This window comes from Orussus abietinus, unplaced genomic scaffold, assembly GCF_000612105.2.
Source record: "Orussus abietinus isolate OABI.00-Male unplaced genomic scaffold, Oabi_2.0 scaffold14, whole genome shotgun sequence".
NCBI classification, from domain to species: domain Eukaryota; kingdom Metazoa; phylum Arthropoda; class Insecta; order Hymenoptera; family Orussidae; genus Orussus; species Orussus abietinus.
The window spans coordinates 1,963,646-1,981,687 of record NW_019395994.1 but is presented as its reverse complement, the minus strand read 5'-3'; the positions used below and the strand labels follow the sequence as shown (position 1 = coordinate 1,981,687).

The following is an 18,042-nucleotide window of genomic DNA, read 5'->3' as shown; positions in this document are numbered from 1 at the left end:
TTTTTCATCAAAAATTTATTTATTTATCATGGACTAGAACCAACATGGCGTGGTCCGTCCACGTTTTCGCTGTTTTACGCTTCTTGGAAGCTTAGAATCGAAAATGAAGTGTTTCAGAACCTAGCTCAAACAATGTAGAATACCGTAGAAATGGAATATTACAGAGTCAGATGGGAAAATATGGAAAATACTTTCACCAACGATTGCAAGAAAATGCTGGCTTGTCTTGAGGCTATTACGTGTTTGCAGAGGAAAAATTTAGTTGCAGTTAAACGTCACAGATGGCGACGTTGGTCCTAAACAGTCGTTAGAATAATGAATTCACGGGATTTCGACAGTTTAACATCGATTTCTTCATTATTACATTATCAAAATGACATATGGAACGCTTCATTTCGTATAATTCTCCACGTAGAGTGGAAAAGACCAACATAAATATAAATGTCGGTCACGTGGCGTGCCAGTTAATGTTACCACTTGAATACTGAAAATGACGTTACCACCAAAAAGGGTATAGATGAATTTTAATTTATCAGCGTTGATTAAATTTCACCGCGCTTTTCATATCCATCTTAACACATTTGCGACCGGAAAATTTTTTCCGTTTCAAATACTGAGTACCGAGGAAAATAATGAAATTCTGAAACTGGTTGCCGCAAACTTGTATCGTGTATCATTATGGACGTGATTCACGTGAGCGGCAATCAGGAATAGAATTTAAAAAGACGTGAATTGACGTCAGCGGTCGCGAATGTGTTAAGGGGAAGAAACTGTTGCCCATTTGAGGAAACAATGCATTGTTGCTTTGATTGAATTGTATTCGAGAAAAGCTTCTTGGCGGGAGGTCGAAGGGAGAAGCGTCCTTCTGTAGTTTTCCAAATTGCCGTCGGACAAAGACGTTTATCCAATTTTGTAAGGATGCAGAACTTAGCAAAAGGAATGACAGGGTTAGTCTCGTCCAATGTTTCAACTTCCTTTGTGGACCGTTCTGGGATACATTATGCAATGTATTCCACCGGAGCTCGGGGAACTCCTTTTATACGCTCCGGATGGACACGAGGACAGTGGACCATCATTCCGACAGCCAGGTCATCGATGGTCGGCTGAATTTCTAGGTCAGTTGTCATCCTCCTGCAGGAAAGACTGCGGCAAACGCATCGGGAGGTCGCGGTGGTTCCTAGGGATGTTCGATTCCGATTCGATTTTTTCGATTCGATCGATTCTCCACTGGAAATATCGGCCAAAGGGAAAGCTAGAGAAGACGTATAATTGCTATATAAACGGCTAATAATTGTTTAGTTTCTTTTTATACAACATTCATTTCATGTTCATGGATGGCTTTCGACACGTAAAAATGTATTAATTAAATTTGTGTTAATTATATATAAAAAAATTCCGATTTTTTTAATCGATTCTTGCAGAAACGATTCTTTGCATTCAGGTTTTTAAGAGAATCGAACATCCCTAGTGATTCCCCAGGTTTCTTTGAATTTCTCCCGAAAAAGACGCGCGATTTATCGGTCGTCGCATTGGCGAAGGTCCTATGGACATGGAATCCGTAAAAGTAGTGCCCAACAAATTCGGACCGGAGGAAAAATTCCGCGATTTTGGGAATTCGAATTTTTTTCTTTTTCCGAAATCGGCGTTACGATCTTTTACGGTGTAGCGGTTGTTGCAACCGCGATGTTCCTGCAACCGCGAAATGTCGCCGGCAAATGCGAGCTGGGGTATAATGCTGCGATTTTGGTGGTTTTGACTTCCTCGTAAAAAACACGTGGCACGGCCTTTCGCGACGCGGTAATAGTTGCGATAGCGGAAGTAATGCGACTGCGGGATGTACGGAAATAAATGCCGGGAAATTCGAATTGATGTATACAATGCCACGATTTTGGTAATTGTCATTTTATTGCGAAAGGAAGCAGTGACCGTTCCATGGGCGAAGTTCTTGCGCCCACCGAATGCGTAAAAAAATGGCCAACGAATGTGAGCTGGGACACGATGTCGCGATTGCGGTGATTTTTACTTTCGTACGACAAAATGCGGCACGCCTTTTTACGATTCACCGGCTGTTGCAATGTCAAAGTTCTTGCGACCGTGGAATGTACTAAAATGGCCGGCAAATTCCCGCAGAAGTACAATGTTGCGATTGTCGTAGTTTTGACTCTTTTGCAAAAAAAAAAGGAAGGCATAGTCCTTCGTAACGCAGCACCGAATTTTCTCCGAGCTCGGGCATAAGCAGCGGTACGGAAATTTGCGTCTTTATGGAATTCCGCAATTCTGGTCATTTTGACTTTTTGCAAGAAAGGTGACACGGTCTTTTGCGACGCAGCGGCCGTTGCGGAGGCAAAGGCACCGTAACCACAGGATATGCGCAGGTAGCAGGCGGAAAATTCCCGCCGATGTAAAATCCCGCAATTCTGGTAACTCGAGCTTTTTGCAAAAACGTGCCGTCGGTGGTCTTATACGACCCAGCGGCCGCTGCGGTGGCGAAGGTCCCGCGACCGCGGAATGTGCGAAAGCAGCGTCTGGCAAATTCGCACCGGAACAAAATTTCCCGGCTTCGGTCCTTTTTGCTTTTTGCGGACGTCCGCCGCAGGGGCAGAGCCCCTTTCGGCCGCGGGACGTGTAAAATAGTGGCTGGTAACTCTTGTCGTTACATATTTCGGGCGTTACCGATCGCAAGCCCACAGAGGGGCGCTTCGCGCTGAACGCGGGGTGCTGGCCGAGAGGCAATTAGTTAATTGAGTTGATAGATGGATTTCGTCCGCGCGACGCGGACCAACTCGACGTCTGATTGAGAGCTTCCACTCGCTCTATGTACAAACTGCCTGCAGCATTTGCGCATCGAGAACAAAGCTTCGTCGTGATTCGATATCCTACGAAGCGTACTCGTTGTCTGGTAATTGGTCGCGGGATTAGACCTCCGCGAGTTAGGGCCAAAACTGTCCCATCGATGCCTTCGCGCCGTGGTCCACCAAAAAGACCCGTGTTCCGATTTTTCGGCAGCCGATTGCCATTTCGGACGTATATTCCGCATCCAAGGTGGAAGATAAATAACCATTTTCATGCATTCCATTTATTTCGGAGATGGGCAGCGTTGGTTGGCCAAAATCTTGGGAATTCGTGGCAAGGGTGCATCAACGGTCTCGGACAACTATTCGTGCGGGGCAACAAGTACAGCCTGAAGAAGGATTGCGATAAAATCGTGCCAAAACTGCCAATAAACTTCTCGCCGAGTGTAACAATGCACATGCGGAAGACGACGCGAGTTTACGACGCTCGATCGAGACACACCCTAAATGTATTTCCTACGCGAACACCATTTACTCATCCATTTACGACTCGAGGAAGAGCGGCATTATGCTTTACTATCACCCGGGTGAGCCTCAATTGATGAATGAAGACTTTGCTAGTAGACTACTACCCGTACTATCCATTTCTATAAAATGTCCACGATATTGACTGAAATGTGCCAATATTTCGGCATCCCCATTACGACATAACATCTACCTATCTCCACGTGTCGCCATTAATCCCATATCTTTTTTTTTGTCAATATTACGTCGTTAAGAAATACAAACGCATCCCTTTTTCAAATAAAAAATCTTTCATATGAAGCTTCTTACGGCATGATAAGACGTGTAGCTTCAAATACATCGAAAGGGGCTGATTTGGAAAGTGAAACACTTTTTCTAATAGATATTTAGTATTGATATTACTCTTCATGTTTTGGTCTCAACGCAATTTGTGTACATGCTTTCATTCGCGCTGATGCGTTATTACCTCAGTCAATAATTGCCATTTGAAGGGGAATAAAAATAATAAAAATAATAAATAACAACAGCCTAAAAGAACCCGTAACGATCGCTCAAGGGTAATTCACGAGAGAATAATTAAGACTAATTAATAGCATCTGATATTATCCTTTAATTTAGAAAAACATAGAATTCCACATCGAGCGCCTCCACTTCCAGGAGCCGCGCATCGATTAGAAATGACACAGTCACCATATCATAATTTCATGCCATTCCAATAATCGTCGCAAGAAGCGCGATTCCAACGCAACGCCACGACGCGTGCCTGTATACGACCACGTTAACCACCGCCCCCCAGGAAGCGTCCCGCGACGGAAAGTCCGTCCAAACGGCGGACGGTGAAAACTCGAGAATCCCGAAAAATCATGAAACGGGTCAGAAGTAAGGTTAGGAGGTGTGGGGCGCCTCAAAGGACGGGCCGCCATCGGGGATCTAATTTCTGGCCACGCACACGGCGTCCGAGGGGGCGGCGGGGGGCGGCAACGTGGACGTCTACGTGACGCACACCCCACGTGCCTTCTCAACGTGACTCGCGCGAATTATGCAAATGTTCCCGGTACTCGGGGCGCTATAATTTAGCGCCGGACCGGAGGTAAGGACGCCACGGGGTGGCCGCAGGGACGGCCGACGTCCCGGCGACCCGGCGTCTCGGCCGGGTCGTCCGGTCGCCACTTCGGGGTCGCGGAAATCCCTGAACGGTGATTGGCAGGGCCCCGGCTCCTTGGAGGCCGTCATCAGGAACCCGGACGTGACTGCGACGCGCTCACCGACGACCCGGGGGCGAGGCGTCCTCCTATACGATTCGCGACACCCGCGGAATACCCGATATGGCGGCCTGGGGTAATTTCCGAGTGTCGGGGCTGCGTTTCGCGAGAAGCTTCGCGACACACAGGCCATTACCTATCTCGACTTCTCCGGGTCATGCATCGCGGGTCGCGCTTCTCCCGCGGAAGCGGATTCAAGTATTTTCCACGTCGACCGGAGTTCCACTTTCGAGTACCTCCCGTTACCTCGTTGTAACGTATTGGGAAGGTTCTATCTCTACTTATGTCCTTATTGGTGTACGGCTTTAACCCTTTAACCCTTTCGTTACCTTGAACGAGATATCTCGCGACCCGATACTGGCCGATTAACGCTTTTGACGAGATATCTCGCGACTCAATACTGGCCGATTAACGCTTTTGACGAGATATCTCGCGACCCGATACTGGCCGATTAACGCTTTTGACGAGATATCTCGCGACCCGATACTGGCCGATCAACGCTTTTGACGAGATATCTCGCGACCCGGTAGTAGCCGATCATCGCTTTTGACGAGATATCTCGCGACCCGGTAGTAGCGGATTAACGCTTTTGACGATAATCTATCGGATCTATCTATCGGATCGCGAGATGTCTCGTCAAAAGCGTCGATCGGCTAGTATCGGGTCGCGAGATATCTCGTCAAAAGCGTTAATCGGCCAGTATCGGGTCGCGAGATATCTCGTCAAAAGCGTTAATCGGCCAGTATTGGGTCGCGAGATATCTCGTCCAAGGTAACGAAAGGGTTAACCGGGGACGACGAGTTAACTCGTCCACGGGGAATGCTTCTCCAGCGGGCAGGACGAATTAACCCGACAAGGAACTAGGACAATTGCGCATATAATGCGCGTAGAGGACGTTTTCAACGAGCGAGTTCTTCAGTCAAACTTTGCATTGGGAAGGGCTGCGTAAAACGTATTTTATTTGCATTACGTGATCTGTAACAACAAATACGGTAGAATATCGACAGACGTGGTTTTCTAATCTCTTTTAGGGGGGAAATATCTGCGTAGTAGAGTTTTGCTTACAAACTATCTACACTATAATGAAATTTCTTCAGTTTGGCTTGCTAACGTATCGTTTATTCTTTAGGGTTTATTCCCATATGACGATACATGAACGTTACAAAGATACGTGATTTGTTGCCGGACGGCAACATCATGCAACAGGGGGTTAATCAATGAATTCCAGAATCAAGAGTCACGCGTCAGACAAGTTCATAGGCCTCAACCGAGCGCCGCGTCTCGTTACTCTTCGCATCTGCATAATGGACATTTAATATCCGCTAAATAGCTAGAATTCCTACAGAGAGACCTTGTAAATCATACGATCGCTATTACAGCGGTCCAGCTCAAAACTGGGGGAGTAACTTTGTCGACTCCTCCGTGTCTTTTCGGTGTCCCAGATATCCAAACAAATTCACCCTGTACACGTCCCAAGCACGATCGGCGAGTCGATTTGGTAACTAGACGTTCGCTAGGGACGTCGGCAGTCGTTCGTCGGGCTTTAAGGGGTTACACCACTTTGACCCACCCAAAAATTACGGTTTTTCAAGAATTTTTTTTTTAAGAATTAAAACGTTTTTAACCAAATTACAGTACAGTAAGGTATTATACTACTATTAAACAACAAAATATTTTTTTTTGTATTTTTTTTTATTTACAAAAATAGCGGTTTGAAAGGCGATTTACCGGAGCGCTGCGAAAATCGATGATCGTCCGGTGGGCACGATAACTCAGTCCAGGTTTAAGCTAGATCAATGAACGAAAAAGAATTAGTTTCTGTAGCCCAAAAGCTAGCGAAATACGTACCCGTTTTAAAAAATATGCATTTTTCACAAAATGGCATCGATTTGAAAGGAAAGATACGTATTTTGCCCTGAATTTCGTTAATTAATGTTGCATAAAAAACGCGAATATCAATACATTGAAAAAACCATACGTATTTAGCTAGATAAACATATCACGAATAAAATAAAAAAAGAATTAAGACGATTGATTGAAAATTGGCGGAGCTAGAGTGCCCAGCGATTTTTAAAATGCAGTTTTAAAAAAATACGCGTTTAAAGTATAAACGCGTAAAAATTTGTTTGATTTTTTGAAAATTTCAAAGTAGTATAACCCCTTAAAGGGATGTGAAAGTAGCATCTTAGGGGTCAGTAGTTCACGAAACTTTTCTCCGAATTGAATGCACGGAATCGTTTCAATATCACCACGTGAATCGGAAGGCTATAAGGAAGGTCCTGACCCTCATGAAATTTCAAGTTTTATAACAAACATTGAAAATATCCGCAAAAACAAAATGAAACTTCACGGAGGTCAGGACCTTCCTCCTAGCCTCGACATTCGCGTCGTTAAGTCCGAAAGGACTCACCCCCGGGTTAGGGAAAAACCTCGTAAACGAGACCTCTGACGTCACTTTCGCATCACCTTAACGCGAGGGCCCGGAGGTTAATCCCTCGTGACCGAATCACCGGGGCTTGCACCCGCGAGAGGGGATCCGCGTCGCCGGCGGCGGCCGATCCGCGAGAATCGGGCCGATCGGTCGATCACGCCGTTCGGTGCACGCGATCGGCCGATTCTCGGGCGGCGATTCGATTTTCCCCATTACGCGCGGCCCGGCAACGGGGGCATTACCGCGCGTCGTGAATTCGCAATGCAAACAGGGTGCCCGATGACCGGGGCTCGGCGAGGCCGATAATTCCCCGCTAACGCGCGACGCGCCCCGCCGGATCGCGCCCGCCCTGGCGGAGGCGCGGCCGACCCGGCCGCGGCCGCGGTCGCGGCCCGAGTGGTGGTAGCACGTGCGTGCGCGGGGTCTCGGGGTCGTGAGACCGCGGCCGGGCCGGCCGAGCCGAGCCGAGCCGCTCCCGCGGCTATCGGCCGGATTCGCCGCCGCGACCCGAACAGGGGATTAGGCCGCGCGAGCGGTCCGCTCCGCCGCCGCTGGAGGGGCGCCGAGAGGGATTCGCGAGACCGCCTCGCCGGCATCGGGAGAGCAGCCAGCGCCGGCGGCGCGGCAACGCGGAATCCACTGCCGCGCCGGCCCGCGCCCGGCGAGGGGCGCCTAAGAACGCGGCGCCGTAATCCTTCGCGCGCTTCCCGATTGATCGAGCGCCCGGTCGCAACGCGGCTCCGGTTTTCGGGGGCCGGATCGCGGCTTTAAAAGTTCCAAGTAAAAATGGACATGCACCGCTTAATCGTTCCTCATAGGTACTCCGAGTGATTTGTTGCAATTTTGCCGTAATATAAATAAGTACAGCGGTAATCGTCAATTTGACGGGTTTGAAATTTCACTGGCGGAATTACGGAAACCGTTCCTACTCTTCTCCCCAGTAAAATGTTAACGTTACCTGCCTCGAGCGATTGTACATATAATATCGCGCACCTGAATCCATAAGGTAAAATTCAACGATTAAGTTGGTTGCAATTCAACTAAATCGACGTTCGAAGAGGACGCGGGTTTTCGTTCGCCCGTCGATTCGATATACGGACGTTCAAGAAATGTTCGTCAAACCTAGGGTTAGTAGTTGGGACGGATTGGATCTGAATTTCGTGGGTTTCCCGCGAGTCCTTGGATCCCGTTTTCGTCGACACGGGGACGTAGGGGTCCCGGGATCTCGGCACGGTTTCCGCGCCGCGTCCAGGAGGTATCTCCGGAGCCCCCTCGGGCGGGAGTCCCGGCCCTACTCGGGAAGTAGGCGCCCGCGATCGGGTGGCCGGCCGCGGCTTGGCGGTCGGTCGTCGGCTCGGCGAGCCGGCGAGCAGGCGAGCAGGCCGCGACCGGAGGCGGTCCGGCTCGCCCCCCTCCCTGGGAGCGGCTGGCGCGCTTGCGCGGCGCGGCGCCCCCACCCCCGGCGCCGCCGACACGGCAGCCCCCACGGCCCCCACCCGCCGCGCCCCCCGCCCCGCGCCGAGAGCGCAGTGTCGCGTCGAACCTCTCGCAGAGCGCGTCGCACGTCCGAGTACCGGCCGCCGCCCGTCATCAGTCGCCGTACCGCGCAGCCACGTAACTCACCTCTTAGTTTTTAGTAGTCGGTAGTAGGGGAAGTCGCCCGCGTATCTCGTCGCGACTCCGTGAGCGGCCAGGCAGAGGGAGCGAGAGCGAGAGCGAGAGAGAGAGGAAAACACCGAGAGACGGACCGACGGGAGCGAGGGAACGCGAGCCCGAAGGGAGGTAAACACGTTGCGAGCCGAAGAGCGGTCCCAGGATCTTGGGAGCCGACGACGAGCACGAGCCGAGTCGGGACCCACCGCCGCTCCGCCGCCCCCCCTCGCCCCATCGACGGCCTTGAGCTAGCACCGACGAGCAGGAGCCTTGCGCGCGCCTCGCCATGGAGCCCCAGACCCCGGAGATCGTGGCCAGCGGCTCGCCCGCCGAGGTGCCCAACGACCCAGGGTACGCATCGCCGAGGGATCGGTCCGCCCGCGCCACGAGGACCGCAGGAGACGTCCGCATCGCGCGCCGCCGACCGACCACCCCCTCCCGGCCCTCCGCCCCCGCCCCCGCGCACCTGACGGTAGTGCTCGCCCCCGAAGTCGCGCGGAAATCGCCGCCAGGTGGCGCCTCTCTCGCAAGTGATTCCCCGAGTTACCGGGCCGGCCGCGCGCGCCGCTCGCCGGGTCGGCCGGGCCGAGCGCGTGGTGTTCGCGCGCGAGTCGTCCCGGTCGCGGCCGCTCGAATTTGCCGCCGCCGGCTCACGTGACCGCCCCGAGGGTGGCCCGCCAGGGCGCAAGCCCGGGGAGGGGGCGGCGCGGCGCTGCCGCGGGTCCGACGGGTCGATTCGCGGCCGGAAAAAAGTATGGCGATGGCCCGCGGGGAGCTGGCCCTTGTCACGTGGCCGCCCGCCCGGAGCCCCCCCTCCGTCGCGGATGCGTCTTCGCGGGGCACCACGTGACTCGGCCTGGGAGGGGTTAGGCCGCGGACTTCGCGTGGGGAGAGGCGACGGAACCGCGGATGCCGACTTCCCTCCGAACCTGCCTCGGTCATGCCGCCTTGGCGGGAAACGCTCTTCATTTATGGACCCACCCGCGGATGCTTCCACGATCGCGATCATGCCGTAGGTCGCCGACGAAGAGGAGATTCGAGGCGAGGGTGCCGTCTGTCGGGCAACGACCCGATTAGGGGAACGCGAGAGACGCGGACCCGGTTTCTTCAGGGATTCGAATCGGGTCACGTTGGGGTCTTTGGAGTTTCTGTCCTCGGGGGTGCTTCTTGGCCGGGGGTCTTTCGTTTCCTGGGGTGTCGCTCGTGGACGAAGTTGACGCGCCGCGACTGGGAGGTAATCGTTACGCGACCGGCGCCTGGGTTATCAATGTTGGGAAAAGGCGGTCGAGGAGGGGACCGGTCTGCCGTTAGCGCGGGGACGGGGGCGTTCGCCGGTCGATCTAATCTTCTAAGGAGGTTGTTAACAGGACGCTAACCCTGTACAGAGGTCTCGTTTACGTGTACGATGTAAGGTCAGATAGAGGGAATGTGAACTTTCTCCGTACATGCCGGAGCATCGTCTCCACTCGAATCTCGTACGGCGATCTACCCCGGTCTCGTCGAGCGGAGGAAAAGGAGGGCGAGGAAAATCTGCAGAGAATTTTCCCATGGTCTTAGCGAAGCTCTCTGGCTACCGAATCGGGATTTTTAGAAGGTCGAGATCTGGTCTCCCTCGAGGCCACGTGGCTTCTCGAATCGGTCGTCCAGGAGGTACCTCGAGGGGGATTAGGATTCGCCGTCGTGGAAGTATACCCCTTCGCGTTCCGGGCATCGGGAAACGGGAGAATTCGTTGAACGTGCGTCGAGTGGCGGCGGCAAAAGCGGAAACGCCGAGTGCGGAGCCGGCCATTTTGGAGAACGCGTCCCTGCGCCCGAGGAGGCCGCAGGGGATGAAGCGGGGGTCGAGGGTCGAGGTCCGAGGGCCGCGCGTCTGCCGTAAAATTGCGACGGGAGTTGAGTTTGTTGGTTGATGTGTGGTGACACCTACCCCCGAGAGCCGGAGTCCTCTTGCTGCGCGGGGGATGGCCGGAAGTGCCCCCCTCCACGCTTCTGCTTCTTCCGCGCGCTTCCGGCAAGCCGCTCCTCCTCGCCGGGGACGCCGGAACTTGAGACCCGCTGACGGATCGTCTTTCTGTTTCCAGGAAAATGTTCATCGGCGGTCTGTCTTGGCAGACCAGTCCAGGTAAGAGCAAAACTCATTTCTCATTACTCAAACGGCGCGTAAATTGCGCCGTACGTGCGCGATAGCCGCGAAAAATTCCCGGCAAGTTTGCCGGATGCCTCCTGGAGATGCTTTGTTTCGCAGACACCGCGGATACTACCGGACTGCCAATTCGCGAAAAGCCCCCCCGGACGTCCGGATACTTTCCGCTCCGCGGACGGAAACATTCGCGACCGAAAAGCCGGTACTTAGCGTAAGGGAAGTTTTCGATCCGGATGATTGGACGGAGTCTGGACTACCCGTGCACTTGTAGGCCTGCTTGTTCGCGGAAGGCCTGCAGGGATGTCCTGAATTATTTTTTTTTTCTCTTTTCTATCGTACCAACAAAACGATTCCTGGTGCTGGGGTCCGTGCTGTGTAAGCAAAGCTGGAAGTATGAACGAAAACTGGGCGGGTAATTAGTGCACAGTAGGCACGTTACCGCAAGGAGGTTAGGATAGCTGGGAACAATTTTCCAGATATTCCGATTATTTCGCTTCGGAATTGATGGGATTCAATATCGTAATCGTACTTATGTCAGCGTAAGGTAAGTCCGGATCTAAATCCAGAAAGTCTGAATTATGTGTAGGCTTGCTTGGTCGCGGAAGGCCTGCGGAATGTTTTCCAATCTTTTGTTATCATAGGAACGAAATGATTCGCAGTGCCTAGGTCAGCGTTTTGTAAACAGAGCTTGAAATACCAACGGGAACCGTGCGGGAAATTAATGCTTCTTAAGCACGTCGGTACAGTGGACGCGCGCACATTACGATAGTTGTGAACAATTGTCCGGATATTATAAACGTTTCGTTTTAGAATCCGATTCGTGATAGTCACGTTAGGGCAGTGTCGGCGAATTCTGATATCGGAGATTTGTACAAGCCGCAGCGAATTTGAAATTAGCTCAACATGGTTTTAGCGTGTGCAAGGAAATACCGTAATACCGTGTACACTGTATTAAACGGCGAGAAATCTTGTTGGATATAATTCATGCCGGGAAAATGTTATGATATTTAGATGCCGCCTTTGGGAAAATTCCATACTACTGAATATGCTTTGAAAAATAACAAATCTCGCATTCCAGTGAGACTTTAATTATCTCGGATTAGCGAGGCACGTAAGCCGGAATTATTATAAAGCGGGTACGCACTTCCTACCCCATACTGACCTTGCACTCGATATCAGCGCAAGGGAAAAGTTGTAAACGCATGAAACCGAATGCATTTCAAAGAGCATCAACGGTAATTCCCTAAAATACTGTATTGACGTAGAAATCCGGATTTCGGGCAATCAACGAAATATAGTTGGAACGAATCAATCGCATGCATTGACACTTGAACATTTCCCACGATATATCAGTGTTCCATATCGAACAGCTTTCCCCATGGAACATAGAAAATGTCAAAAATGAGAAAATTTCCGATACAGGATGATCTTATAATAGTATAAATCATCGGTATGACACTTAAGGGGACGTGAAAGTGGCATCGAAAAGCTCAATTGTTCATAAAACTTTTATACGAATTGGGTGTCTCAAATCGTTTCATACTTTAAAACGTGAATATGAATACTCTAAGATAGGTCCTTAGACTCGTGAAATTTCATTTTTTATAAACCATATTTTAAAATACCTATAAACAATTTAGAAAAGAACTGAAATTTCATGAGTTTCAGGACCTTCCTTATAGTCTCCCTATTCGCGTTGTAAAATTTCAAACTATTCGGTAAACCGAGTTGGGAGAAAAGATTTATAAACGAAACCTCTTCGACGCCACTTACACATCACCTTAAAGTCACCCTCGATCCCAACAAATGTAACGTTCTCATCCAGGACATATGCACACACAAACGGAATCTAATTAACCTTAGCACCCTTTGGGTGCTAAGTACTTTCGGCGTATGGGCGAATTTCGTCAGGGCGTGCTAGGGATATTCGACCAAACATCGGACGCACATATGCGTCGACAGCACTCAAAGGGTTAAAATGAATCATTGGTAACCCAATATTAATTCTCCATGCATTAGGCAGTTTCACGTACCAAGTCATACCCTTTCTTCACGTGAGACCGCGGAGTCATTCGCGCGCGCCATTGAAAGTACTCGGGTGGATCCGCCTGACGAATGTTAACACGAGCCTTATCTAAGTAGATTGGCGGGCTGGCAGGTTGACAGTTTGACAGGTATCGCGTCACGGTAATCGTAATCCCATCGTAACGCAGTCCAGGCCTTGGACCATGCATTATGTATGTGTGGCGGCATGCCGTGCTCCCGAGGCATTTCGGAGCGCGCGCTCGCTTTATCGCGCGCATTTCTGATATGGTGGAAAGGGAGGGGGGATACGTGGGGATATTGAGGGGAGGGGCACGCGGCGATAGTGAGAATCGATAGCGAGTGCGTAACGAGGTCCCCCCGAAGAGAAAAAGTTTCTTTTCTCGGGTGCGCCTCGGTTATGCAATGGGCCTATCTTTTCGCGCCCGGCGATTAAACGAGGACGCACTGCCGGATACACCATGGATCTATGGAGAAAGGGTTAGAGGACATCGCTACTAGGTCTACCATGGATCTATAAAGAAACGGATGAAGGGTATCGCTCCCGGGCATGCCATGGATCTATGAAGGAACGGATTTCAAATATGACTGCGCGGGTGATGTTCAAGGCGTAAGGGGAATTCTTTAAAGTGACATGAAAGGGTTATTAAGAAACTCAGGATAGTTTTGCGCCAAATATATATATTTAGTTCTTAATGTATCAAAACGTGAAAATATTGATAAAATTTTTCCTCAAATTGTATGCACCGAATCGTTGGATATTTCGCGTTGTGATTATGGAGGCCCTAGGAAAGAACGTGATGGTCATGAGATTTCATTTTTAATACGAAAATTTCATTTATTTATTCCAGGATGGAACCAGGAATATATTTAGTTCTATATGTATCAAAACGTGAAAATATTGATAAAACTTTTCCTCAAACTATATGCACCGAATCGTTGGAAATTTCGCAATGTGATTATGGAGGCCCTAAGAAAGAACGTGATAGTCATGAGATTTCATTTTTAATAAGAAAATTTCATTTATTTATTCCATTTTATACATAGAATGACCCTTTCATGTCGCCTTAAAGAATAGGGGTGGCCATCTTTCGTTGTCAGCGATTTCGTCCGTTTTAACCCTTAATCTATAACTACAGACACGTGGTCTCACAGATTCGGCCTTACACGGCATTCCGGTTTCTCTCCAAGTTCGTACGATTAATTACTATAATACCCCCTTACATTTTATTAATTTTATTTCGTTGCCACACAGCTCGTTGTTAAAGGAAATTGGTTCTTTTCGACCCAATGCCATAATATCACAAATTTGCCGCTGCATCTACAGTCCAGTACTTTATAAATTCTCACGGAGGTAGTTGCAATTAATAAGATTTTGCAAGAAAAAAAAGACGTGATTCTGTTTATTTTCTTTTTTTTTAAAGAAAGAGGTTTACATCTCTTGTATACACGATGTGATGACGCTGGATCCAAGTGACCCAATTTCCGTTTATGGCTTAAACGGATATAAAATCAGTTTGAAGTACACGGTGGGTGTTACCAATATTTGTTATATCGTTAATAACAATATACAACGCAATGTCACGATCTTTGGATCTTTTAGCACGCGCTTTTTCGTACTTAAAAAGCGCCGTACGTAGTGTTGGTTGCCTCCATTCATGAACACGATACTGCGGGTGTAGCAACGTAAGATGGCCGCTGCGTCTCCTCTCGTCCCGTCTCGAGGTTTTTCGTTTATGGGTTAAACTGATATAAAATCAGTTTGAAGTACACGGTGGGTGTTACCAATATTAACGCAATGTCACGATCTTTGGATCTTTTAGCACGCGCTTTTTCGTACTTAAAAAGCGCCGTACGTAGTGTTGGTTGCCTCCATTCATGAATACGAAACTGCGGGTGTAGCAACGTAAGATGGCCGCTGCATCTCCTCTCCTCCCGTCTCCAGGTTCACTCCCCTCGTCTGGAATTGCACTTTATGCTCCATCCGTTTCTTCATAGATCCACGGGGCATAATGTGGAGCCGCGAGAGGCGATGTGCACGGTATCGCCAGACTTTCTGCCTATCGGTGCAGCTGCCGCTTAACTCCGTCGCTGCACTCCTATCGGCCCGTTTGGCGGCACGCACTGAGAGAAATACTCCGGTCGCACCCGTCTGGACCGGAAAATGCACTCGTGTACGAGATTTTATGTATGCTGGGAGCCAGATGTGTTAAGAGAGCGAACGTGATTTGGTTTCGCTGATTTAGACTTCGTTTTGGTCGTGGGAAGTGGTAAATGCAATTTTAGATAAGCTTTCGGGAAAGGCGTCGGATTGATTTAGAGAACCAGGAGTGGATACCTTGATTCGTATCTCGGACCAAAGTGTCCTGATTAGGTGATTTATACAAAATTCAGCGATTTTAGAAGAGCTTTCGAGACAACAAATAGCAAGTTGGTGTTTTTGATATTGGTAATGATTTCGCTGATATCTTACCATTTCAGTTAAATTGTTTGAACAACTATTGTTGTTCGGTAGCTGGAATTGAATTTTTATTATGCTCACGTATTGTTATTATTATGTTATCTTACGCGGCCTTTGGTTTTTAATTTCCACATTGGATGATTTTTGCTCTAATTTTATCATTTGAGGCGACAGTAGTAACTTTCTCTAAAAAGATTTGGGCATTCTGCCTTAGAATGATCGAATTGAAGAATTTTGTTAATATAGGAGTGTATATCTGTATACTGCTTGCTGCAAAATTGCGCATGTCTGATAACTACATGCACTATTTATTGTAATTAAAGGAGATTACGGCTATATCTCGTCAACTAAAAATATTTTTTAATTAAAATTTAATCCTTGTCTCTCTACATTATCCTAAATAATATCTGTTAGTTTCCGATTTGCGTTTGTTTTAGATATGGCGATAATTTTTTACGATTTATAGAAGGAAGAAATGCCCCTTGTAATTGTTGTATCTATATCTTTAAATTAACGATTAAAATGGTAAATACAAGTTTTTCGTCCCGAGGAGTGCTTTCTGAAACAAGAAGCAGACTTTTTTAAAAATAATGTGTTGTCTTTCTTGTTGGAGGTACTATAACAAGCGTATAAAATAAAACCGGTTTGAAAATAAAATTCCGAGATATTATAATGTCAAAATCGGTAAGGCAAATTATCTACCAAAAACGCGTCGGGGTTAACAATATTATCCATATTTGATTTCAACATATTGAACTTCGGTATTGATACAATTCCGAAATACAAAACTGAAACTCGTATCGGTGCCGCGGATATTTATTTTCAGCAATTACAGAGATAAAAATGTGACTTAATTCCTATTCGTCATGCGCGAGCGAATATCGTTACGTTTCAATTGCGGAGCTTGTATTTCAACACTCCTGTCAAGACCACAATTGATATTAAGCTCTTACTTCACACTTATTACCTTTATCTTTCTATCTTTCATTCAGGATAATGATAAATGCGGCGAAGTAGAGCCGATAACATCTCGGAGTCATGAAAGTTAGGAACATACTGTGCGCCAGTAAGTGAACTTATTTCTGACCGTGTTTGCGCTGACCTATCTACAGTCATTTATGCTGATAATGGCGATAATATAAAGAGAGTTTCTGGACAAGTGAACTATCGTTTATCTGGCCGGTTTTTATTAAACTCGGGAAACTGGGTTATGCGTCAAGATATCAGCTCAAGATGGACGTATGATCTGTATTTTTCCTATGAGCCGAATCAGCAATGGGACTTAAAGGATGACTCACAAAGATGAATATGCCATTTTATGAATGAGAATGGGATTACGCGGTGTGTTTAACCGCGTTGCATCGCCTCACCGTAAATTATTCGTTACTTGCGATGGAAAATGGTAAATTACTTGGCGATAAATTTGTTGTTCCTATTCCATCGCGACGCTTCGGTTGTGCTGTAAGGAATGTGCTAGATACAATTATCGTCACTTATAGCACGTAATAATTCACCGTGTATCGTAATTGTCAGTATCGTAAGTACCGCTGTTATTATCACTCACTGTGGATTTAGTAGTGATTGTTGTGCGCGTTAATACACACGTAATGCACTCTCCTCGGTGATATAAATTCTGAGTGCACTCGTACATGCACGGCAACGATGATGCACGGATTCCACCGCTGCAAGATGGGTCAATTTAAATATATTCTTTTGCCAAAGCATATATTTCATCTTCCATTATGCATTTTATATCATAGTAATATAACAACAAGATTAGACGTCTAACGTTGAGCTTAAAAGAATATGATTTCTCGATCAATTTTTTCAAATGCACATAATAACATGTAAATCGATTGATGCAGTTATCTAGAGGTGATAGCATGTTATGGACAGAGTTTTAATAAATGAAATGTGATCAATGTTTATTTCATAATTTTATTTATGGAAACCATTAATTTTGGATGCCACATTGACATATTTTATAATTTCTTCTTACGAAACGCCGCAAGTTGGTGCAGCTGCAAATGGCGTTTGCATAAAAGAGTATTACATAAAAATTGACTGAATTCTAGTTACAGCTGGAACACATGGGGGGTTTTTAGATATTTCATGTTCTACGCTATATTCTGAAATAAATAAATTCTTGTCGGGGACATCTGTGTTTTAAACGATAAAATCCATTAGACAACCATGCACGAGCTATAAATAATAAAGCTCATATTCGATTCATGTTTTGTGAGTTTTTTAATATTGTCCACAATTACAGTTATATGTATCAAAACGAGCCTACTGTTACATGATAATTTGAGATAGAAAGTTGAGGTGATCAATAAAATAAATCGCAAAACACATAGATACGTGCTTGTTGGAAAACTGCATTTTGACAAAAGGATATTTAAATCGGCTCTGCCGTTAGGTAAACAACCGGAAGACTTAGTTGTAAACGCACAGTGCACATTTTAAAGTTAAGGCCTTATCGCGATCCGCTTATGCAAATCGCGCCAGCGAAGTGGAGAAATTCATTTCCAAGACGAGGGCCTCCCGCCCGGCGTCGCGGCGCGCCAACGGAATCGCGCCTTTGCGATTTTGTTAAACAATACCCCGAATCGCGTAACAGTTTCGGTAACTGTTGGTCGCTGCGAAGTATTGGATAATTAAATAAAAAATGGCCGAGCACGGGGCCGGAGCACCGGGTCGTTAAGCGGGTTTTAATCGCACGATATAACGCC

At 47.9% G+C, this 18,042-nt stretch overlaps 1 protein-coding gene across 2 annotated transcripts in view; it reads left to right on the top strand.

Annotated features, from left to right (window-relative positions):
• LOC105698252 (RNA-binding protein Musashi homolog Rbp6) overlaps nucleotides 1-18,042 on the top strand; it is a 710,904-nt gene that overhangs the window by 31,400 nt on the left and 661,462 nt on the right. Inside the window, exons 1-2 of one of the 2 annotated variants that reach the window (XM_012422317.2) lie at nucleotides 8,553-9,014; nucleotides 10,745-10,785. The exons of the other annotated variant lie outside the window; for it this stretch is intronic. Coding sequence (XP_012277740.1) covers nucleotides 8,950-9,014; nucleotides 10,745-10,785 — 106 coding nt within the window. The 5' untranslated portion in view covers nucleotides 8,553-8,949. Of the gene's footprint in view, nucleotides 1-8,552; nucleotides 9,015-10,744; nucleotides 10,786-18,042 lie in introns of those variants that run through there. 2 annotated transcript variants of the gene reach the window in all.